Raw genomic sequence first — 25,272 nt, 5'->3', positions numbered from 1 at the left:
ACTATAATCAAAACAGCCTGGTACTGGAACAAGAACAGGCATATAGATCAATGGAACAGAACAGAGAACCCAGAAATCGATCCAAGACATTATGCTTGATAAATATTAGATAAAGGATGCAAGAGCATACAATGGAGTCAGGACAGTCTCTTCAATAAATGATGTTGGGAAAATGGGACAGATACATGCAAAAAAAAATGAAACTCGACCACAAACTTATACCATATACAAGAATAAACTCAAAATGGATTTACTTAAATTTAAGTCATGAAACCATAAAAATCCCAGAAGTCAAAAAAAAAAAAAAAAATCCCAGAAGTCAAAGGCAGCAAAATCTCAGACATCTCTCGTAGCAATACGTTTACAGATACAGCTCCTAGGGCGATGAAAACTAAGGAGAAAATAAACAAATGGGACTACATCAAAATAAAAAGCTTCTGCACAGCAAAAGAAACCATCAACAAAATGGAAAGAGAGCCCAAAGTATGGAAGAACATATTTCGCAATGATACATCTGATAAAGTGTCAATATCCAAAATATATAAGCAACTCATACAACTTAACAAAAGGAAGACAAACAATCCAATTTAAAAAATGGGCAAAGGACCTAAATAGACACTTCTCCAAAGAGCACATACAGATGACCACGACATATGAAAAATTGTTTAAGTCACTGATCATCAGAGAGATGCCAATTCAAATGACAATGAAGTATCACCTCACTGTCAGAATGGCTACCATCAACAAATCAACAAGTGACAAGTGCTGGTGAGGATGTGGAGAAAAGGGAACCCTAGGACACTGCTGGTAGGAATGCAGACTGGTGCAGCCATTATGGAAAGTAGTATGAGTTTCCTCAAAAAATTAAATATGCAACTGCCATTTGACCCAGAGATCCCACTTCTAGGAATATATTCTAAGAAACCAGAACACCAATCAGAAAGAATGTATGCACCCCTATGTTCATAGCACCACAATTTACAATAGCTAAGATATGGAAACAGCCCACGTGCCCATCAGTAGATGAGTGGATAAAAAAGCTGTGGTACATTTATACCATGGAATACTATGCAGCAGTAAAAAGGATTTCTTACCCTTTGAGACAGCATAGAGGAACCTAGAGAGTATCATGCTAGGTGAAATAAGTCAGTTAGAGAATGACAAGTATCACATGATCTCACTTATATGTGGAACATAAATAACAAAATAAATTGATGAATGGAGTGGATCCAGAGACATAGAAGCATGGAAAAGAGTATAGAATCTCGCAGGGAAGGCGGGGGAGGGTGGAAAGATGGGAAGTAATCAATCAAAGACCTTGTATGCATACAATGGCCTGGTGCATGGATTCGTGCATCGGTAGGGTTCCTTGGCCTGGCCTGCGCCCTCTCACAATCCGGGACCCCTCAGGAAATGTCAGAGAGCCAGTTTCAGCCTGATCTCCACAGGCCAGGGCAAGGGACCAGGGCCTCTAGTATAGTATAAGATCTTCTGTTAATCCCTTCCGCCCTCCCCACTCCTTCCTTCCCTCTGAGATTCATCAATCTGTTCCATGTTTGTATGCCTGTGGTTTCCGCTCCTGCATTGAGCGTCTGCCCCTGGTGGTCAGTGCACATCATAGCTACTGGCCAGTCGGCCGGTCAGCTGGTTGCTTAGGCTTTTATATATATAGAAGGTAAGCACGGCCTATGGACAGAGACAACAGGGCAGTGAGGGCTTGGCACAGGGGTAGGGGAGGGCTGGAGGGGATCAATTGGGGGAAATAACGGGTCATGTGATACTTTCAATAACAAACAATTATTTAAATAAGTAAACAAATCCTTAATCTAAGAAAAAAATCTCAATTATCAGGATGAAAATAGGACATCACTATCAATTTTACAGCAATAAACAAAATCATAAGGAAATACAGTAAGCAACTGTATGCCAACAAATTGGATAACCATGATAATAATATTCAAACTCCTAGACATGCACAAACTTTAAAAACTTAGTCAATAAAATACAAAATCTGTTCCCAGCAGTGCCCTGACTGGTTTGGTTCAGTGAGAGAGCATCAGCCTGCAGACTGAAGGGTCCCAGGTTTGATTCTGGTCAAGGGCATGTACCTTGGCAGCTGATCGATGTTTCTCTCTCATCGATGTTTCTAACTCTCTATCCTTCTCCCTTCCTCTCTGTAAAAAAATCAATAAAATATATTAATAAAATAATTTTTTTTAAAAAATCTCCCAGCAGCCCTGTTTATTGTGGGTCAGTTGGTTGAGCATCTCCTCGTGCACCAAAAGATCACCGGTCAGATTCCTAGTCAGGGCATATACCCAGGTTATGGGTTCAATTTCTGGTCAGAGCACATGCAGAATGCAACCAAATGATGTTTCTCTCTCTCTCTCTCTCTCTCTTCTCTCTCTCTCTCTCTCTCTCTCTATCTCTCTCAAATCAATTTTTTTTAAAAAAAACATCTTTGAGAAAAAAAATCTCCCAGCAAAGAAAGGCCCAGGAACAGATGGCTTCACTGGTACATGCTACCAAATATTTAAAAAAGAATTCACACTGATCCCTCTCAAATTCTTTCCAAAAAACTAGAAAGGAATAAACATTTCCTAACTCATTCTATGGGACCAGCATTAACCTGATACCAAATTCAGATGAAGACATTACAAGAAAACTACAGGCCAATATTACTCATGAATAGAGATGTAAAGATCCTCAACAAAAGTAGCTAACCAAATTCAGAAGCATGGTAAGATTATATACTGACTAAGTGGGATTTATCCCAAAATGTTTTGGCAGTTCAATATAAGGAAATCAAAGTAATGGACTAAAGGGGTAAAAACACCTGATCATCTAGATGGGGAGGGGGCAGAGACTGTTTGTCAAAATACTTACATGATAAAAACAATAAACTAGGAAGAGAAGACAATTTCTGCAACACGATAAAGGTCACACATGGAAAAACCCACAGTTAACGTCATAGTCAGTGGTACAAACCAAAAGCTTTGCCTCTAAGATTAAGAACAAGGCACAGATGCCTACTTTTACCACTCTAACTCAACACAGTACTGGGAGTCCTTGCCAGATTAATTAGGTAAAAAAAAAAAAAAAACCAGACTAAAGGCTTCCAAATGAGAGAAAAATATAAAAGTTAAAATTATCTCTGCAGATGACATGATCTTATATGTAGAAAACATACAAGCAGTTTCAGAATACAAAAACATGCAAAAATCCAACCCGGCCCATGTGATCTATGAACCAGGAGGTCATGAAGTTCAATTCCCAGTCAGGGCACATGCCTGGATTGCAGGCTTGATCCCCAGTAGGGGGGTGTGCAAGAGGCACCCTATCAAAAATAAATAAATAAAAAAATAGCCGAAACCGGTTTGGCTCAGTGGATAGAGCGTCGGCCTGCGGACTCAAGGGTCCCAGGTTCGATTCCGGTTAGGGGCATGTACCTTGGTTGCGGGCACATCCCCTGTAGGGGGTGTGCAAGAGGCAGCTCATCGATGTTTCTCTCTCATCGATGTTTCTAACTCTCTGTCCCTCTCTCTTCCTCTCTGTAAAAAATCAATAAAATATATTTTTTAAAAAAAAAAAAAATAAAAAGAGGCACCCTATCAATGATTCTCTCATCATTGACGTTTCTATCTCTCTTTCTCTCCCTCTCCTTTCCGCTCTGAAATCAATAAAAACATTTTTATAATTTTTAAATGCAAAAATCAGTTGCATTTCTATACAATAATGAACAATTCAAAAATATTAACCTTTTGCACTCAGATGTCGAGTGTGACTCGACACGGTTAGCATTAGAATAAAGGAATCGAGAAAAAAGCAAGCAAGTGCAAAGGGTTAAAGCAATTCATTTAAAAGAATACATCAAAATAAATTAAACAAAAAGGTTGAAACACTTGCACAATGAAAACTATAAAACACTGCTGAAAGAAATTGAAGATACAAATAATTGGAAAGAAATCCCATGTTCATGGATTACATGATAAATATTGTTAAAAAGACAATACTACCTCCAGAGCAAACTACAGATTCAATGCAATCCTTATCAAGACCCAAAGCATGTTTTGGCAGAGTGGAAATCTCATCCTGAAATCCACATAAAATGTCAAGGGACAAAAATCTTGAAAAAGAAAACAAAGCAAGAGGGGGTCTCAGAATTCCTGATTTCAAAACTTTCTACTGGGAGAACCAAGATGGCGGCATAGGTAAACATCTATACCTGCTGACTCTCACAACCACATCAAAATTACAACTAAAAGGCAGAACAACTACCACCCAGAACCACGGGAAAGCCGGCTGACTGGAAGTTCCACAACTAGAGAGGTGAAGAAAGTGCATTGAGACTGGTAAGAGGTGCGGAGGCGCGGAAAATGCTGGCACCTGGATGTGCTGCTCTTTTAATCGGGAGGGAGATACAAGCTTCCGACTGCTCTGAACTCCAGTTCCAGGCAAGACTCTGGGGGATCCAGACACATATGGGGAGAGACTGGACTGTCTGGCATGCGGACAGGAACGCGAGGGTGGCGTTCTCTCAGAGGTGCTGGCAGCAATCATTGTTCATGCATGGGGGCATGGGGCCCAGAGAGCCAGAGACCTCTCCGGTGCAGGGCTGTTTGCTCCGCCCTGGTGATGCCCAGAGACGCTGCCCCACCCAATTTACAACCCCACCCAAGCTGTGCACAGTGGCTTTTGAATGTGAATGGCCAGTACTTTCTCCAACTAAAACCTGTCAAACTGCAGCTGGATCAGAGAGCCCCAGAGCTTCCAAAACAAGGCCCAAATCCCAGCAGCAGCAGTCTGCCTTGCTTCACAGCTGGGCCTCATCTGGGCACTTCCAAACCCCATACAAAGAGGAAGAATCTGAAGATATCTCTGTAGTTCCTGCTGGGCGGCCCCAGACAGTGGCTGACTTTGCACCTCCTTGGAGATCCAAGAGCCAGTGTACCCACAGTGATCAGAGTGAGAAGATACTGGATTACAACTCTTCACATCCATAAGAGACACGCTCAAGGGGCAGACTCAGTGATCACCATAGTCCTACTGAAGCAAGTCCTGCCTCATAAGGGTGTCTCCTGCACAACAGATCTTCCAGTGTGGACACAGCTGTTCATCACAGCCAATTGGCCTAGTGGTCAATTCCTCCCAGTGATACCAACAGCAATCAAGGCTTAACTACAAAAAGACTGCAAACAGCCCAAAGGGGTGCACCAAGAGCATCCACCTCAAGTGACTGGAAAGACTGAGCCACTGGGCCATATAGGAGACCTAGCACACAAGGCCTCTCTATCAACTCAAGGAGACTTAGCAGCTAGCCAATACATAGAAACAAACACAAGGCAGCCAAAATGCGGAGACAAAGAAACAAGTCAAAAATTAAAGAAATGGATGAACAAAATACGGGATATAGAGTTCAAAATCACGGTTATAAGGTTACTCAAGAATCTTCTAGAAACCTCCGAGAAATTTAGTGAGACCTTCAAGGATATGAAAAAGGACCAATCAGAAATTAAGCATACACTGACTGAAATAAAAAATAATATACAGAGATTCAATAGCAGACTAGAGGATCCCAAGAATCAAGTTAAAGATTTGAAATACGAAGAAGCAAAAAACACCCAACCGGAAAAACAAAAAGAAAAAAGAATCCAAAAATATGAAGATAGTGCAAGGAGCCTCTGGGACAACTTCAAAGGTACCAATGTCCGAATTAAGGGGGTGCCAGAAGAAGAGAGAGAGCAAAATATTGAAAACTGATTAGAAGAAATAATGACAGAAAACTTTCCCTACCTGGTGAAAGAAATAGACTTACAAGTCCAGGAAGCGCACAGAACCCCAAACAAAAGGAATCCAAAGAGGACCACACCAAGACACATCATAATTAAAATGCCAAGGGTGAAAGACAAGAGAGGATCTTAAAAGCAGCAAGAGAGCCCTGACGGGTTTGGCTCAGTGTATACAGCATCGGCCTGCGGACTGAGGGTCCCAGGTTCGATTCCGGTCAAGGGCAAGTACCTTGGTTGCGGGCACATCCCCAGTGAGGGGTGTGCAGGAGGCAGCTGATTGATGTTTCTCTCTCATCAATGTTTCTCTCTCTCCCTCTCCCTTCCTCTCTGTAAAATATCAATAAAATATATATTTTTTTAAAAGCTGCAAGAGAAAAACTTAGTTACCCACAAGGGAGTACCCATATGACTGTCAGCTGATTTATCAACAGAAACTATGCAGGCCAGAAGGGAGTAGCAAGAAATATACAAAGTGATGAATAGCAAGAACCTACAACCAGGATTACTCTATCCAGCAAAGCTATCATTTAGAATTGAAGATCAGATCAAGAGCTTCACAGACAAGAAAAAGCTAAAGGAGTTCATCACCACCAAACCAGGATTATATGAAGCTAGAGGTCCAGTGCACGAAATACGTGCACAGGGGAGGAGGGTGTCCCTCAGCCCAGCCTGCACCCTCTCCAATCTGGGACCCTTCGAGGGATGTCCAACTGCCCTCTCACAATCCAGAACTGCTGGCTCCCAACTGCTCGCCTGCCTGCCTGCCTGATTGCCCCTAACCACTTGTGCCCTCCAACCTCATCACCCCCTAACCACTCCCCTGCCAGCCTGATCGATGCCTAACTGCTCCCCTGATGGCCCAATTGCCCCTAACTGCCCTCCCCTACCGGCCTGGTCACCCTTAACTGCCCTGGCCCTGCAGGCCTAGTCCCCCCGAACTGCCCTCCCCTGCAAGCCTGGTCCCCCACAACTGCCTTCCCCTATAGGCCTAGTCCCCCCAACTGCCCTCCCCTGCAGGCCTGGTCCCCCTCAACTGCCCTGCTCTGCAGGCCTGATCGCCCACAACTGCCCTCCTCTACTGGCCATCTTGTGGCAGCCATCTTTGACCACATGGGGGCAGCCATCTTGTGTGTTGGAGTGATGGTCAATTTTCATATTACTTCTTTATTATATAGGAGAATGCTGAAGGGTATTCTCTAAGAAAAGAAAGAAGAAGAAAAAGGCAAAGACAAAAAATTATGAACAACAAAGTGATAACAAATACATATCTATCTACAAGTGAACCTAAAAATCAAATGAATAAAAAACCTTATGAACAGAACAGACTGGTGAAAGTAATAGAATCAGGGGCATGGAAAGGGAGCAGAATGACAATTCTCGGGTGCAAGGGGTTGTGGGGGTGCGGGAAGAGATTGGACAAAGAGCTTACTTATACCTATGGACGAGGTCAGTGGGGGCAGGAGCAGGGGAGGCCTGGAGTGGTGTGGGAACCGGGTGGAGGGGAGCTATGGGGGGAAAAAGAGGAACATCTGTAATCATCTGAACAATAAAGATTTAAAGTAAAAAAAAAAAAAAACTTTCTACCAAGCTACAGTAAGTCAAAACACCATGATACTGACATAAAGACATATACTAGTATACAGACAAATTATAGCATGAAATACAAAGCTCAGAAACACTTCCTAAGATATTTGGTCAAACGATTTAATAAGGGTGCTAAGACCATTAAATGAGTAAAGGGCAATCGTTGCAACAGAAGAATTCATTAGGTCCCTTACCTTACACCACATACAAAAATTAAGTCAAAATAGATCAAAGACTTACATTTAAGAACTTAAACTATAAATATCTTTTAGTAGAAAACATAGAGGAAGTGTCATGACACTGGATTTGGCAATGATTTCTTGGATATGGCATCAAACGCATAGGCAACAAAAGAAAAAATAAACTAGAAACCAAATTTCAAAATTTTGTGCTAAGGTAGTCGATTTGTTGCATTGGCCTGACTCTTCCCATCCTGTTGCTTCCCCTCTACACTGCTCACCTGCTGGCAGGATGGGCCACAAGCAGATCTACTACTGGACAAACACTTCAACTAGCACTACAAGTGGTGGCATGTCATGTTACCCAGAGAACTTTCCAAGTAAGTACCTAAAAACCGTTCTGATGTCAGAAGAGGAGTGGAGGAGACTTGGTGTCCACCAGAGACCAGGCTGGGTTCATTACATGATTCATGAAGCAGAACCACATATTCTTCTCTTTAGACGACCTCTTCCAAAAGATCAACAAAAATGAAGTATAACTGGGAATCGTCAATTAAATTGACATGTGTATATAAAGTAGTATTCATTGAATAGTTGAAAATGTACAAACCATTTATCCATACCTGTACACAAGCTAAATTCTTCACAGCAACAGAGCTCAGTTAAATGCAACTACAATATGTTACTGTAAGGTGTTTAAGATAAAATTTCTTGTATTTACTTTTTCTTTTAATATAAATGCCTGGTTGACTTTAACAGTTACTGATGTTTAAAAAGTTTATATGTTGCGTTTTTAAAAAAACTTGAGCTGAAAGAAAAATATTGCCAAATAAGAATACTCCACCCAACCAAGTTTTCCTTCAAAATTGAAGAAAATAATTTTCCAGAAAAACAAATGTTAAAAGGAGTTCATCATTAATCCAGCCTTATAAGAAATGTTAAAGGAAATTGGTTCAACCTGAAAGAAAGGACACTAGTTAGTAATAGAAAAACATACAAAAATAGAAAGCTGGAAAAAAAATTTTAAGTTTTGTGCAAAGAACACTGTATCAGAGAATAGAAGACAACCCACAGAATCAGAGAAAATATTAGCATACAAATATCGGATAAGGGATTAATATATATCCAGAGTATGTAAAGAATTCTTACAACTCAACAACAAAACAAAAATGGGCAAAAGACTTAAACAGATACTTGCCCAACCACAAAGAAAATATAAAAATGACCAATGAGCAGATGAAAAGATGCACAACATCATTAGTCATTAGGGAAATTCAAATAAAAAAACGGGAAATATTTCACATCCATTAGGATGGCTACTATCAAAACAAAAACAACAAGGTTAGTGAGGAGCAACCGAAAGGTTGATTGGTTGGTTGTTTGAAAAAACATGATCCCTTGTGCACTGTGGGTGGGGATGTAAAAAAGGTGCAGCAGCCATTGAAAACTGTATGGAAGTTACCCAAAAAATTAAAAATTGAATGATCATAAGATCCAGCAATTTCTGGGTATGTATCCAAAGAACTGAAAGCAGGATCTCAAAAAGAATTTTGCACATTTAATGTTCATAGCACCATAACCAAGAGGTAGATACAACCAAAATGTCAATGGGCAGATAAATGGAAAAACAAAATGTATACACATACAATGGAAGATTATTCAGCCCTAAAAAGAAAAGAAATTCTGACCTATGCTACAACATAGATGACCTTTGAAAACATTAGACTAAGTGAAATAAGCCAGACACAAATATTTTATGGTTCCACTTATTTGAGGTACTTAGGATAGGCAAATTCATAAGAGATAAAAAGGTAGAATAGAGGTCACCAGGAGCTGGGGGTAAGAGGTATTGGGCTTTATTGTCTAACTAGAGGCCCGCTGCACAAATTCATGCACCAGTGGGGTCCCTTGGTCTGGCTTGCGGGATCAGGCTGAAACCTGCTCTCCAATATCCCCTGAGGGGTCCCAGATTGCGAGAGGGCGCAGGCCAGGCCAAGGGACCCCACCAGTGCACAATCAGGGCCAGGGAGGGACGCAGGAGGTTGGCCAGCCAGGGAGGAACTGCAGGAGGGCTCCAGTGCATGTCCGGCCTGTCTCGCTCAGTCCAAGCTAACCTACCAGTCGTAGCATCTGCCCCCTGGTGGTCAGTGCACGTCATAGCGAGCAGTAAAGCAGCCTTAGCATATCATTAGCATATTATGCTTTGATTGGCTGAACAGACGACCAGACAACTGGACACAGTATATTAGGCTTTTATTATATAGGATTATATAGGATGGGTAGTTTCTGTTTGGGATGATGTGATTTTTGCAAAACACTTGTGAATATACTTAATACCACCGAACTGTACACTTAAAATGGTAAATTTTACATTAATATGTTTTATCAGAACTTTTTTTAAAGAAAAAAAAATAGAAGACATCCATACGGGGGTAATATCACAAACATACACAATGATTAGCTCCAAAAAAAGTATTTGCAAAGCATACCATACCCTAAAAAACTGAAGACAAAAAGGTCCTAGAATCAATGAGATAAAATCAATAACCAAAGAGAATAAAGGGCAAAAAAAGGGAAAACAGTTCCATAGAAAAGGAAGTACAACTGCTCTTAAATGTGTGAAATGTTTAAGAAAAATGCATATTTGCTGCCAATTTTCTCTTACCACATGCACAAGATCAAAAGGTATAACTGTGTACAGAGAGTCTCATACTGCAAACAAGTATGAACTGGTACAACTTGATTTCTGACAGGGAGAGAGAGACAGAAACACCAATGACGAGAGAATCATCTCCCTCTACCAGTGATCAAGCCTGCAACCAAGACGTGCCCTTGACCGAAATCACACCTGAGACCCTTCAGTCTGCAGGCCGCCAATCTATCTACTGAGCCAAACCAGCTAAGGCTGAACTAGTACAATTCTATGGAGGGCAACTGAAAAATTATTTCTTTGACCAAGCAATTCCACTTCTAGGCATCCTTCCTACAAACATATTATCTAATGTTTTTAAGAATGAAATGTAAAAAGATATACATTATAAAAAGTCTGAAACATCCTAAATGTCTCTCAAGAGACAACTGATAAAATAAATGACAAAGACATACAATGAAATATTATGAAGCCTTGCAAACAGGCAGCTCTACATGTACTTACACATTAATATAGAACAACCTCCACATAAATTAAGTGCAAACAAAGTACAGAACAATGGATAAGCACACACAGAGAGAGACATACATACAACGTACATACGTGCATGCATAGAATATTTCTAGATAAATATCTAAGAAAATTATAATAGTTGTTTGCTTCTAGGGAAGAGAACTGTGTGGATAGGTCAGGGGGGGTAAGGAAAGAGACTTCCTTCTCACAGTTTAGCCTGTTTTTCCTTACTTGGTACCATATGCATATATACTGGGATTTGATTGGGGTCTCTACCTTATTGAAGTCTTTCCATCCAGACATAGTATGCATATCTTTCCATTCCAGTTTTCTTGTATGGTCTATGCTATTATTTTACAACTTCCTCCATAAAAATCTTGCATATTTGTTATAGTTATTCCTATTTCTTGCAATAGTGAACTGAATTTTCCTATCCTAATATATAAAAAGCCAGGGGCCGTCACGACTGAAACAACCAGATGGATGACAGAACACAGGCTGCGTGGGGCAACAAGGCTGGCAGGGGGTTAGTGAGGGAAGACTAAACAACTAAACAGCAGGCTGCGTGGGGTGACCAGGCCGGCAGGGGGGTTAGTGAGGGACGACCAAACGACTGAACAGCAGGCTGCATGGGGCAAGGCTGGCAGGGGGGGCTGTTGGGAGCAACCAGGCCGGCAGGGGGGCAGCTGGGGGTGACCAGGCCGGCAAGGGGGGGGGCAGTTGGGGGCGACCAGGCCAGTGGGGGGTGGCAGTTAGGGGCAACCTGGCCGGCAGGGGGGGGCAGTTGGGGACGACCAGGCCAGGGGGGGGGGGGGTGAGTTGGGGGTGACCATGCTAACAGGGGGGGGCAGTTAGGGGCGATCAGGCAGGCAGGCAGGCGAGCAGTTAGGAGCCAGCAGTCCCGGATTGTGAGAGAGATGTCCGATTGCCGGTTTAGTGGTTAAGAGTGTCGGCACACAGACTGAAGATTTTCGGGTTTGATTCCTGGTCAAGGGCACATACTTCAATTGGAGGCTCACCCTGGCCCAGGTCAGGGCAAGTGTGGGAGGCAACCAATCAATGTGTCTTCTCTCACATATCTATCTCTCTCTCTCTCTCTCTCTCTCTCTCTCTCTCTCTCCCTGTCCCTCCCTCCCTCCCTCCCTCCTTCCCAACTCTTCCCTCCCTTCCACTCTTTCTAAAAATCAATGGAAAAATATCAACTGTGAGAACTTAAAATATACATGTATATGCAAAATAAAATGTATATGGTTATAACAGATATAATAATTGATATTCATACTTTTAAAAGAACACAAAATTAAATTGACTATTTAATAATATCCAGTGTTGGCAAGAACATAAAGAAATAGTGTAAATGCAGTCAGCATAGTGGCCTAGTAGAAGGCAATTTGGCAATATCTACTAAAATATACGATATGTATATACTCTGAGTCAGCAAGCAATTCCTACTCTCAGAATCTCCTCTAGAGAAAACACACATGAACCCAAAGAAACTACTACACAATATATTCCATGTAATATTATCTGTAACAAAAAATTGAAAATAGACTAAATATAATAATAAAAGGGTAATATGCTAATTAAACCGGACCTCTTCCAGATGTCATTCCAGACGTCCTTCCTGACAAAGCCAGGGCTAGAGAGAAGCTGGTCCGGGTCCCAGGTGCCTGCGGGCGGTCCGAGGGAAGCCGGCCCCAGTCCCGGGTGCCTGCGGGCGGCCGGAAAAAAACAGCCGGGATCCCGGGTGCCTGCCGGCAGCCGGGTCCCTGGTACCTGCCAGTGGCCAGAGGAGGGAAGCCCGGGTCCCGGGTTCCAGAGTAAAGCCGGTTCCAGGGGAAGGAAGGCCTACCCTTGCACGAATTTTCGTGTACAGGCAGGCCTCTAGTTCATCAATAAAATGTCTAAACTGTGTTATATCCATACCATGAAATGTCACACAACAGTTAAAAAAGGAAGTAGATCTTTATGTACTAACTCTGAAAAATATCTAAGACATACAGCTAAGTGAAAAAAGCAGTAGAAAAATACATATAGTATACATAAGACACATAAATTTACTATAAAATTCTTATGGGTACATGATAGTATATCAACAGAAAAGGATTTGCAGTAATACATGCTAAATTGATACTACTACTAATCTCTGGAGAAGTGAAGAAAAGGACCAGGGGACCAGTGAAAGATGATATAACAGATTAAGCCCTCGTATTGCTTATAGTCTACTTACACAATTTTCTTAACATACTTTTATCAGATATTTGAAACAAGGCTACTCTGGCTTTAGAAGCTAGGAATCACTCAATTAACATTCTAAAAATCCACTTAAGGGTTATGATAGAGTCTAAACAAAAATCCCTTTTGATCGAATAAATAAATGAATAAACCAATTCATTCAGGTTATCTCTAGGGTATAGAATTTCTAGGGGTAAAAAATAATCTCTTTTCCCATAGGACCAAAATTTAACACCAAGGTACTTTCAAGTAATTTTAACTTTTTTAAATATATTTTGTATGTATTTCAGAGAGGAAGGGAGGAGAGAAAGAAACATCAGTGATGAAAATCATCGATGGGCTGCCTCCCGCATGCCCCACTCTGAGGATCGAACCCGCAACCCGGACATGTGCCCCGACCAGAAATGGAACCTTGACACCCTGGTTCATAGGTAGACGCTCGACCACTGAGCCACGGCAGCCAGACTGGAGTTCATTCTTAATTTCTTCATCCACAGCCTTGTCATCCATCCCCAAGACTCTATTATTCTACTTCGAAAATAAATCTTGAAACTTCCCACTTTTATATCTCTGACACTCCTCTAGCCCTAGAAATTAACTATTATTTTTCTGCTGAATTACTTTAAGATCCCCAATCACTTTTCACATGGCTTTCCAGTATACATAGGAGAAAACGTAAGATTGTTCCCCTGACCTGTAAGATTGATTTCTGCCTGATGTGATCCCTGACTATATGCTACGCTCCACCTAAGCACCACTCTTCTGCACCTTGCTCATTAGCATCTGTGTTTAGCAGCCTTCTTTTAGTTCGTGGAAGGGTCCTCCTTATCTCAGAAGCCCTTTGTATATACTCTTTCTCTGCCTGAAATGTTCTTTCCTGAACTTCTTTCTAGTCTCAGCCTAAATGTCACTCCCTTGAAATCTCTTCCTCTAAAACACTTTACTAAGCCATCCCTGGTCTACATTAGATCTCTCTTGTTATAAACTCACAGCATCACTCACACTTCCTCAGCTATACCCACTCAATTTATAACTATGTTTTCTTCTAATGTGTATCCCCTATTGGACTGTAAGTTCCATGAGGGCAAAGACCTATGTTCTTATTGCTGCTAACCCCTCGACTGCACCCCCCTAACTGAATCCTATCCTCCTTCGCTTCCCATGTGCTAAAGGACAACCACTTAACACTTGAGCCTGTTTCTCTATTATAAGATAGGAAATTAGGGTAATTTCCTCAAAATATGAAACAAGAAAAATAAAAATATTTTGCCCTGCTTTTGGTCATGATTTTTTATTACTTCTATATTCAATCTATATCCTATATAATCCTACATAATAAAAGGCCAATATGCAAATCAACCGAATGGCAGAACGACCAGTCGCTAATGACGTGCACTGCCCACCAGGGGGCAGACACTAAATGCAGGAGTGGCCCCCTGGTGGTCAGTGCACTCCCACAAGGGGAGCGCCACTAAGCCAGAAGCCGGGTTTACAGCTGGCAAGCAAAGCAGCGGTGGCAGGAGCATTGTGTACCGGGCCTCTAGTAACTAATAACATGGACTGATATCAGTACCTAATAAAAGGTTATTGCCCTAGCCCATTTGGCTCAGTGGATAGAGCGTTGGCCTGCGAACTAAAGGGTCTTGGGTTTGATTCCGGTCAAGGGCACATACCTGGGTTGCTGGCTCAGTCCCTAGTGGGGAAGCATGCAGGAGGCAGCCAATCAATGATTCTCTCTCATTATTGATGTTTCTATCTCTCACACATTCTGTCTTTCTCTCTGAAATTAATAAAAATATATTTAAAAAATAAAAGGTTATCATACCCTATCCCTTTTTAACCTTTAACCAAAGAAGCTAAAGCCACCCACACTTCCTTCTCCACATATAGTTTAAAAACTAAAAGAGCAAAAGTAAATTTGCACAATATACGTATGTTAATTTGGAAATAAACATTCGTTTATTTTTATGATACTTGGTATTCCAAATCTATGACCTAGTTTAATGACTTTTTTTTTTTAATATATTATATTGATTTTTCAGAGAGGAAGGGAGAGGGATAGAGAGTTAGAAACATGGATGAGAGAGAAACATCGATCAGCTGCCTCCTGCACGCCCCCCAATGGGGATGTGCCTGCAACCAAGGTACATGCCCCTGACTGGAATCGAACCCGGGACCCTTCAGTCCGCAGGCTGACGCTCTATCCACTGAGCCAAACCGGTTTTGGCTAATGACTGTTTTTAATACCAAATCCTCCCTAGTGTTTAAAAATGATAAAATAAGTAGAGTGTTTTAAAAAGAGTAGTAACCTTCTTTAGGTGAGTTCAACAGTTCCATGATTAAGACCTAACCTAAAGAAACACAATATTGGCATCAATAAGCCAATGGGACTACAAATTCAAAGTACTAAGTACTAAGAATTATTTCTCCAATATTAACAACCTATATATATAAAAGGCTAAGTGAACGATTGTACGTCCATCCGACCGGCTGGCCGATACAAATGATGCGCACTGGCAATTAAAAAATAAACATTGACTCACACATGCGCCCTAACATAATCGAAGCTGAAGTATTAACAGGATCTGCAGAAGGAAAGGTTGTTCTGATTCCAAGAATTGATTTGTCCCCTCTGACACTGGCCTCAGATTTAAATTAATTTGAAGACAGTTTCCCGTTTCCCGCATTGCCAGCATTTGCGATGACTATTAACAAATCATAAGGACAAACTCTAGACAGAGTAGGAATATTCCTACCTGAACCCATTTTTGGATGGTCAGTTATCTGTTGCTTTCTCTCGAGTTCAAAGAGCGTGTGGCGTTAACGTTGTAAATACTTCATCACAAAGGAAATTGGTCAAACACTCTGAAAGTGTTCTTACTCTTGCCCTAGCTGGTTTGGCTCTACAATTTTCCTTCTACAATTGAAACTTTGTAGCCTGGAGCGGATAGAGCGTCGGCCTGGGGACTGACGGGTTCCGGGTTCGATTCCAGTCAAGGGCATGGACCTTGGTTGCGGGCACATCCCCAGTGGGGGGTGTGCAGGAGGCAGCTGATCAATGCTTCTCTCTCATTGATGTTCCTAACTCTCTATCCCTCTCCCTTCCTCTCTGTAAAAAAATCAATAAAAATATATTTAACCCTTTGCACTCGCTTGCTTTTCTCTCGATTCCTTTATTCTAATGCTAACCATGTCGAGTCACACTCGACATCTGAGTGCAAAAGGTTAAAAAAGAAAGTGTTCTTACTCTTAATGTGGTATACAGGGAGATATTAGAATAAGTTTAATCAATTTATCAGTCATTGTTTTTAATCAATGTTGTTTTTATATCATGTCTTTGTTATTGTTATATCATGTTATTATTAATCAATTTGTTATTTTCATATGTTTTACTAATTTTCTTTCATCTCTGACACTTCTATTACAGAGAAATGACGAATAGTGATATTTATTCTAATTAATTTCCTTTTAATGTGCACGAATCCATGCACTGGGCCACTAGTTACTATATAAAAATGCATCACCTCCATTTCATAAGACTCAAAACTCATGACAATTTTTCCCAGAGATATGTTCTTCATATTTTTACTTATTGATCTTAAAAATCAAAGTAATACAAAAAGAACATACAATATACACCACAGAAAATCTGTTTTTTCAGTCCTAATGAACAAATTTCAAAAAGTAAACAGTATGTCCTATCATTTACAATTCGATGAAATTTACATTTTTTAATCATCTAAGTATGAAAAGCTCTGAAGCAAAGGTTCTCAGTAAGTCTTATTTCATTTCTCTCCTTTATTCATCTCCTCATAACTTGAGTTCTACTTTTTTGTCTCTCAATTTCATCCTGCATCTAATACAATAATAATTACCATTTATAGATATACTAGAGGCCCAGTGCACAAAATTCATGCACGGAGGGGGGTTGTTCCTCAGCCCAGCCTGTGCCCTCTCCAATCTGGGACCCCTCGAGGGATGTCCAACTGCCCGTTTAGGCCCGATCCCTGGGATCGGGCCTAAACGGGCAGTCGGACATCCCTCTCACAATCCAGGACTGCTGGCTCCCAACTGCTTGCCTGCCTGCCTTCCTCATTGCCCCTAACCGCTTCTGCCTGCCAGCCTGATTACCCCCCCTAACCACTCTGCTGCCAGCCTGTTTGCCCCCAACTTCCCTCCTCTGTCGGCCTGGTCACCCCTAACTGCTCTCTCCTGCAGGGTTGATCACCTCCAACTTCCCTCCCTTGAAGGCCGGGTGCCTCCCAACTGCCCTCTCCTGCTGGCCATCTTGTGGTGGCCATCTTGTGTCCACATAGGGGCAGGATCTTTGACCACATGGAGGCAGCTATATTGTTTGTTGCAGTGATGATCAATCTGCATATTACTCTTTTATTAGATAGGATAGAGGCCTGGTACAGGGGTGGGGGCCAGCTGCTTTGCCCTGAAGGGTGTCCCAGATCAGGTGGGGGTTCCCTTGGGGTGTGGGGCGGCCTGAGCGAGGGGCCTGTGGTGGTTTGCAGGCCGGCCACGCCCCCTGGCAACCCAAGCAGAGGCCCTGGTATCTGGAATTTATTTTCCTTCTACAATTGAAACTTTGTAGCCTGGAGCGGAGCCAAGCCTGGGGCTCCCTCCGAGGCCAGCAGCCATTTCTGTTGGGGTTATAATTGAAACTTTGTTGCCTTAAGCGGGTGGGCCTGGCCAGGGTGTTCGGAAAGCTTTGCTTCCCCTGTTGCCGGCAGCAACCCTGGCCTGCTCTCTCAAGCTCCATTCTGCCGCCATTTGATTGAATTTGTTTACCTTCTGTAATTGAAACTTTGTAGCTTGAGTGGAGGCTTAGGCCTGGCAAGGGCAGGCGGAAAGCTTGGCTTCCTCTGTTACCTAGGAAACCTTGCTCTCTGTGGCTATAGCCATCTTGGTTTGGGTTAATTTGCATACTCGCTCTGAATGGATGGTGGGCGTGGGTTGTGGGTGTGTCGGAGGTATGGTAAATTTGCATATTTGTCTATTATTAGATAGGATTGTACCAGGCTCATCAAAACTCCCTTAACATGTACCTTATAATGCATATCTTAAATATATTATGACCCCATTTTGCATATGAGTAAACTATTTTGTTATCAGATAACTTTCCTATGGCATACACCTGGCATACAGGCAGCAAAATAAGTATGTACCTAAAGTCTACATACCTTTCATTATACCACATCATTCCTTAATCATATAGAACTCTAAGACTTGTGAAGTGATCTCATACACTGACCAAGAGAATACAAACATTAATCAACTGAATACTTTTACAATCTATAAGGACAGGGAAGGATCACAAGAATATCAGACTTGCATCAAAAATGTCAATTGCTGCCCTAACCAGTTTGGCTCAGTGGACAGAGCGTTGGCCTGCGGACTAAAGGATCCCAGGTTCAATTCCATATACCTTGGTTATAGGCACATCCCAAGTAGGGGGTGTGCAGGAGGCAGCTGATCGATGTTTCTCTCTCATTGATGTTTCTAACTCTCTATCCCTCTCCCTTCCTCTCTATAAAACAACTATAAAATATCTTTTTTAAATATATCCTCAGGTGAGGATTAAAAAAGGAAACACACTGTATTCTTTAAAACACACAGTACATTTGAAAATAAAAATGTCAATTGCGGACAATAACCTATATGCAAAGTATTCGTATGACTAGAGGCCCGATGCACAAGGATTCATGCAAGAATGGCCCTTCCTTCCCCTGGCTGCCGGCACAGCCTTTGCTCTGGCCGGAGCTGCCTTTTTGCTCCGGCCTGGAACCGCCTTTCTGCCTTCCCATGCTGCCCAGAGGCCCCGAGTGGCTGGGGTGGTGCAGAACGTCTGCAGCGTCGCTATGGTGACCACGCAAGCATCCTGCCCCGCCCCCAGCCACTCGGCACCTGCATGTGCAAATTAACCCACCAGCTTTGTTGGGTTAATTTGCATACTCACTCCTGATTGGCTGGTGTCGCGAAGGTACGGTCAATTTGAATCTTACTCTTTTATTAGTGTAGATAACCAGGGAAAATCCTAGGAATATATTTGCAAATGTAAACATTGGTCTCAAAAGAAATGGATTGTGAGCAACTTTTCTTTACCATGTCACATATTACTTTATTACTTATAGATTTTTTTTTAATATATTTTATTGACTTCTCACAGAGAGGAAGGGAGAGGGACAGAAAGCCAGAAACATCGATGAGAGAGAAACATCGACCAGCTGCCTCCTGCACTCCCTCTACCGGGGATGTGCTCGCAACCAAGGCACATGCCCTTGACCGGAATCGAACCTGGGACCTTTCAGTCCGCAGGCCAACGCTCTATCCACTGAGCCAAACCGGTCTCGGCTACTTACAGATTTTTAATTTTTTTTGTTAATCCTCACCCCGAGGACATTTTTTCCATTGATTTTTAGAGTGAATGGAAGGAAGGTGGAGAGAGAAACATCAACTGGTTGCCTCCCACATGCACCTCGACCCAGGCTGGGGTAAAGCCTGCACAAAGCCTTGACCAGAATTGAACCCGTGACTCTTCATACTGATGCTCTATCCACTAAGCCAAACTGGTTAGGGCACTACTTGAAGATTTTAAGAGCATGTTTTAATTTTATAACCAAAATAATCTTCAGAACTGTCCTGATAGGCATACAACTATTTATTTCTGTATATTGCCTATTATGTTTCATTATTTGTATTTATTCATTTACAGATTTTCTCCCCCAAACTGAGAAACTACCTAAAAACTTATTTTTAAGGGTTTTACGTACAAGCTAGTTTGTCCTTTTTTTCATAAGCCAAATACAATCACTTGAGTTTTTTGGGGTTTTTTTTGGGGGGGGGTGGGTAAAGTTTTTGTGTTTGTTTGTTTTTGAGACAGAAAGGGAGAGGGAGGGAGAAACATCAATGTGAGAGTGAAACACTGATCAGCTGCCTCCTGCACGACCCCTACAGGAGATCAAGCCACAACCTGGGCATGTGCCGTGACTGAGAATTGAACCCGCAACCTTTCAGTGAACAGATGACACCCAACCAACTGAGCCACACCAGCTAGGGCCCTCAAGATTTTGCAAAGTAAGTGATACAATGAGTTCAGACTGGGATTTAGAAAAAAAATTAATCTGGCTGTAGACTGAACTAAGGGATAGGGTACAAGTGCCTTGTAAATACATATAACTCCCTATTTTCTAACAAAATAAACTATGGTTAAGTATAAAACAGGAGATAGATGAATAACAGGAAATAAAGGACACTTAAAGTTCTCAACAATTGGAGAAGTGAAGGAGATGGTGAGAAGTATAAGAATAAGACCATGTTAAGTTCAAAGTCCCAGCAGTCAGGAGAGTTTCGAGGAATATAATAAATTTCAAGTGTTACAGAATCAAGACAAAAATAGGCACTTAAAAGATTTGGCAATAGCCCTAGCCGGTTTGGCTCAGTGGATAGAGTGTCAGCCTGCAGACTGAAAGGTCCCTGGTTCGATTCCGGTCAAGGGCATATGCCCAGGTTGAGGGCTCAATCCCCAGTAGTGGGGTGTGCAGGAGGCATCCTATCAATGATCTCTCTCATTATTGATGTTTCTATCGCTTTCTCCCTCTCCCTTCCTCTCTGAAATAAATAAAAATATATTTAAAAAAAAAAAGATTTGGCAAAGTCACTAGTGACCTAAAGGAGCAGATTTGGTATGACAAGTCAGTAAACTTTTGAAAAGGCTGGGAAAAGGAAGAAGTTTTTGAGTTTGGAAAGATGCAGAGATTCTGGAAAATAGAGCACTTTAGCCCACTTTTAGAGCAATAAAGGAGACAGCAGTGAGGAGCTGGTCAAGAGGAAGATATAATCCTTCTCCCTACTATCAGATGAGCATTCAGTGAGTTTACTGTACCAGTGGTAGCAACAAATTCACGTTTGGTCCATACAGATAATTGTAGCTGCTATTAACTGAGCAACTACTATTGGCCAGTCACATAGCCTATATTATTGTTAATCCTAAACTCCTATGCAAGTTTAGGAAAGCAGGCATTACTGTACTCTTATGTCAAATGAATAAAATAAGACTCAAAGGTTAAATGACTCATCAGACATCACCAACTGGTAAATAGTAGAACAAAAGTTTTATTGAGGCACTAGAGCAGGCGTCCTCAAACTACGGCCCGCGGGCCACATGCAGGTGTTTTTGCCGTTTTGTTTTTTTACTTCAACATAAGATATGTGCAGTGTGCATAGGAATTTGTTCATAATTTTTTTAAAACTATAGTCTGGCCCCGTTTAAAAAGTTTGAGGACCCCTGCACTAGAGACCTGGTGCACAGATTCATACACTGGTGGGGTCCCTCGGCCTGGCCAGCGCCTCTAGCAATCTGGGACGCTCAGGGGATGTCATATAGCCAGTTTCGGCCAATCCCCACAAGCCAGGCCAAGGGACCCAACCAGTGCACAAATCTGTGTACCAGGCTGGTTTTGGCCCAATCCCCGCAGGCCAGGCTGAGGGACCCCACCGGAGCACGCATCCGTGCACTGGAACTCTAGAATGCATATAAGATCTTTGGTTAATCTCTTCCCGCCCTCCCCCCTTCCCTCTGAGATTCATCAGTCTGTTCCATGTTTCCATGCCTGTGGTTCCTGCTCCTGCATTGAGCATCTGCCCCTTGGTGGTCAGTGCACATCATAGCTACCGGATAGTAAGCCAGTCGCTTAGGTTTTTATATATAGAGAAGATAATTTGCATACAACAAAATTTACTTATTTTAAGTGAAAACCTTGGTAAATTTTAAGAAATTTATATACAGGCAGTCCTCAGGTTACGTCAGACTCAACTTAAGTTGTTTCATGGTTATGTCGCCATCTCCCATTTACAGTATTTTATTAAAAAAAAAAAAAGTTCCGTCATTTCAACGTATGTACATATGTGACATATGTGCTTTATGTTTTTTATTATTTATTTACCACAAGTAAAGGTCAGGAATTATCTTTCTTTTAAATTTTTTTACTGTTTCACTTCATTACTGCTGTGTATGTGCTCCGTGTGAGTGACATAGGTGCTTATGTAGGTGGGTTCAGACTTACGGTGAAAATTGAGTTACGTCACACCTTAGGAACGGATCTCTGACATAACCCAAGGATTGCCTGTACTGCTTACACAGTTATCACAATCTAGTTTTAGAAGACTTTCATCACCCCCAAAGTTCCTTCCAGGGCAAGGCAGATTTGAACACCAACCTGACTCCAGACTCATGTCCCCCAGCAACACTCAAATGATAAAAACTGATATAGGGCCGAAACCGGTTTGGCTCAGTGGATAGAGCGTCGGCCTGCGGACTGAAAGGTCCCAGGTTCGATTCCGGTCAAGGGCATGTACACTGGTTGCGGGCACATACCCAGTAGGGGGTGTGCAGGAGGCAGCTGGTCGATGTTTCTCTCTCATCGATGTTTCTAGCTCTCTATCCCTCTCCCTTCCTCTCTGTAAGAAATCAATAAAATATATATTTTAAAAAAAAAACTGATATAGGCAAAAAAAAGCTGCAAAATTAAGTCCCACTAATTCCCTCTTTGCATGTGAAGTCCCAAAGTACCATTAAAACCACACTACATGGCATCTCACCCAATTTAAGTTTACTAAAATTTGAATATGCCTCAAATAAGTACAGCAAAATTAGACTGAGCACATAGGATGCTATTACTGATACTGTGTGATATTTCTTTTAAGTGCAAAACGAGTTGGGAAGAAGACTGGATAAAAACCACTGAGAAAGGACATCAAGGATGAAGAGGTGATATACAAATGAAGAGAACAAGGGAATAATAGAAGTCAGGAGTCTGTGTCATGGAAGACAAAGATTAACTCGAACAGAAGCTTCTCTTTGATGAACAACACAAACTACTTGGAGATACAAAATGAAATGACTTCCTAGGCAGGTTTGTTAAAAGTCATTTGATTAAAAAAACAGGATATACAATGTTAAAACAGGCAAAAATAGTTTCGCAACTTACATTAAGTCTTTTATCCATTTTGAGTTTATTCCTGTGTATGGTGTAAGTTGGTGGTCTAGTTTCATTTTTTTGCATGTACCTGTCCAATTTTCCCAAATAAAATGTAAGTCGCAAAACCATAAAAATCCTAGAAGAAAACATAGGCAGCAAAATCTCAGACATCTCACATAGCAGAAATTTAACCGACACATCTCCTAGGGCAAGAGAAACAAAGGACAAAATAAACAAATGGGACTACATCAAACTAAAAATCTCCTACGCAGAGAAGAAACCATAATCAAAATAAAAAGGGACTCCACTTTTTGGGAGAACATATTTGCCAATGATACATCTGAGAAAGGGTTAATTTCCAAAATATATAAATAACTCATACAACTCAACACCAGGAAGACAAATGATCCAATTTTAAAATGGGCAAAGGATCTGAATAGACACTTATCCAAAGAGGACATATAGATGGACAATAGATATGAAAAAAAGCTCAATGTCACTATAAGAGAGATGCAAATAAAAACAACTCTTAGTTATCCTTTCACACCTGCCAGAATGTTTATCATCAATAAATCAATAAACAACAAGTATTGGCAAGGATGTGGAGAAAAGGGAACCTTAGATACACAGCCAGTGGGAATACAGACTGGTGCAGCAACTTTGGAAAACAGTATCAAGTTCCCTCAAAAAATTAAAAATGAAAATGCGATTTGACCCAGTGATCGCACTTCTAGGAATATATCCTACAAATACCAATCAGAAAAAATATATGCACCCCTGTGTTCATAGCAGCACAATTTACAATAGCTAAGATCTGGAAACAGCCCAAGTAAGTACCTATCAGTAGATAAATGGATAAAAAAGCAGTGGTACATTTACATAATGAAATAATATGCAGCAGTGAAAAAGAAGGATCTCTTACCCTTTGAGACAGCATGGAGAGACCTGGAGATTATTATGCAAAGAAAAATAAACCAGTCAGAGAAAGACAAATTTCAAATGATCTCACATATGTGGAAGCTAATGAACAAAATAAATTGACAAACAGGTCCAGGCCCGGACAGAGGGGTTCAGTGGTTGAGCGTCGACCTATGAACCACGAAGTCACGGTTAGATTCCGATTGGGGCACAAGCCTGGGTTGCAGACTCAATCCCCAAAGGGGCATGTGCAGGAGGCAGCATCAGTGATTTGTGACAAAGAAACAGCTCACAAATGAAAAAAAAATGGAAGCAAGCAAACTACTCGATACAGAGTAAAAACATGGTTATAAGGTTACTCAAGATTTTAATGAGACTTTCAAGGATCTTAATGAGAATGTCAAAGATATGAAAAAGGATCAGTCAGAAATTAAGCACACACTAACTAAAATGAAGAATAATTTACAGGGATTCAGCAGTAGAGTAGAGGATTCTGAGAATCAAATAAATGATTTGGAATAGAGGAAGCAAAAAACACCCATTCAGAAGAACAAAAAGAAAAAAGAATCCAAAAATATGAAAATAGTGTAACGGGCCTCTGGGACAATTTTAAGTGTACCTACATTCACATCATGGGGCTGCCAGAAGAAGAAGAGAGAAAGATATTGAAAACCTATTTGAAGAAACAATGACAGAAAACTTCCCCTACCTGGTGAAAGAAACATGACTTACATGTCCAGGAAGCAGAGAGTCTCAAACAAGAGAAAACCAAAGAAGCCCACACCAAGCCATATATATAATTTCAATGCCAAGGGCTAAAGACAAAGAGAGAATCTTAAAAGCAGCAAGAGAAAAGCAGTTAGTTACCTACAAGGGAGCACTCATACAACTAATCAGCTGATTTCTCAACAGACTTTGCAGGCCGTAAGGGAGTGGCAAGAAATACTCAAAGTGATGAACTGCAAGAACCTACAACCAAGATTACTCTACCCAGAAAAGCTCTCATTTAGAATTGAGGGTCAGCCCTAGTCAGTTTGGTTCAGTGGCTAGAGCATCGGCCTGAGGACTGAAGGGTCCCATATTCAATTCCAGTCAAGGGCACATGACAGGGTTGTGGGCTCGATCCCCAATAGGGGGCGTGCAGGAGGCAGCCAATCAATGATTCTCTCTCATCATTTGTTTCTATCTCTCTCTCCCTCTCCCTTCACCTCTGAAATCAATAAAAAATATATATATATTTGAAATGAAGGTCAGATAAGGAGCTTCACAGACAAGAAAAAGCTAAAGGAGTTCATCACCACCAAACCAGTATTACAGGAAATGTTGAAAGGGAAGAAGAGATCAAAAATATGAAGAATAAAATGGTAACAAATAAATACCTATCAACAATTGAATCTAAAAATAAAAATAAACAAACA

General features: G+C 41.4%; 1 protein-coding gene and 1 pseudogene across 2 annotated transcripts in view; one reads left to right on the top strand and one right to left on the bottom strand.

Annotated features, from left to right (window-relative positions):
• ZMYM2 (zinc finger MYM-type containing 2) overlaps positions 1-25,272 on the bottom strand; it is a 195,208-nt gene that overhangs the window by 164,005 nt on the left and 5,931 nt on the right. The window contains exons 3-4 of one of the 2 annotated variants that reach the window (XM_028136284.2): positions 23,859-23,881; positions 22,946-23,072 (exon numbers count right to left, since the gene is read on the bottom strand). The exons of the other annotated variant lie outside the window; for it this stretch is intronic. Coding sequence (XP_027992085.2) covers positions 22,946-23,010 — 65 coding nt within the window. The 5' untranslated portion in view covers positions 23,011-23,072; positions 23,859-23,881. The remainder of the gene's footprint in view (positions 1-22,945; positions 23,073-23,858; positions 23,882-25,272) is intronic. 2 annotated transcript variants of the gene reach the window in all.
• Positions 7,845-8,084, top strand: LOC103302379 (cyclin-dependent kinases regulatory subunit 2-like; annotated as a pseudogene).

Source organism: Eptesicus fuscus, chromosome 7 (genome assembly GCF_027574615.1).
Source record: "Eptesicus fuscus isolate TK198812 chromosome 7, DD_ASM_mEF_20220401, whole genome shotgun sequence".
In the NCBI taxonomy this organism is placed as follows: Eukaryota; Metazoa; Chordata; class Mammalia; order Chiroptera; family Vespertilionidae; genus Eptesicus; species Eptesicus fuscus.
The sequence above is the reverse complement of the archived record's forward strand: the minus strand, read 5'-3'. Positions and strand labels throughout refer to the sequence as shown.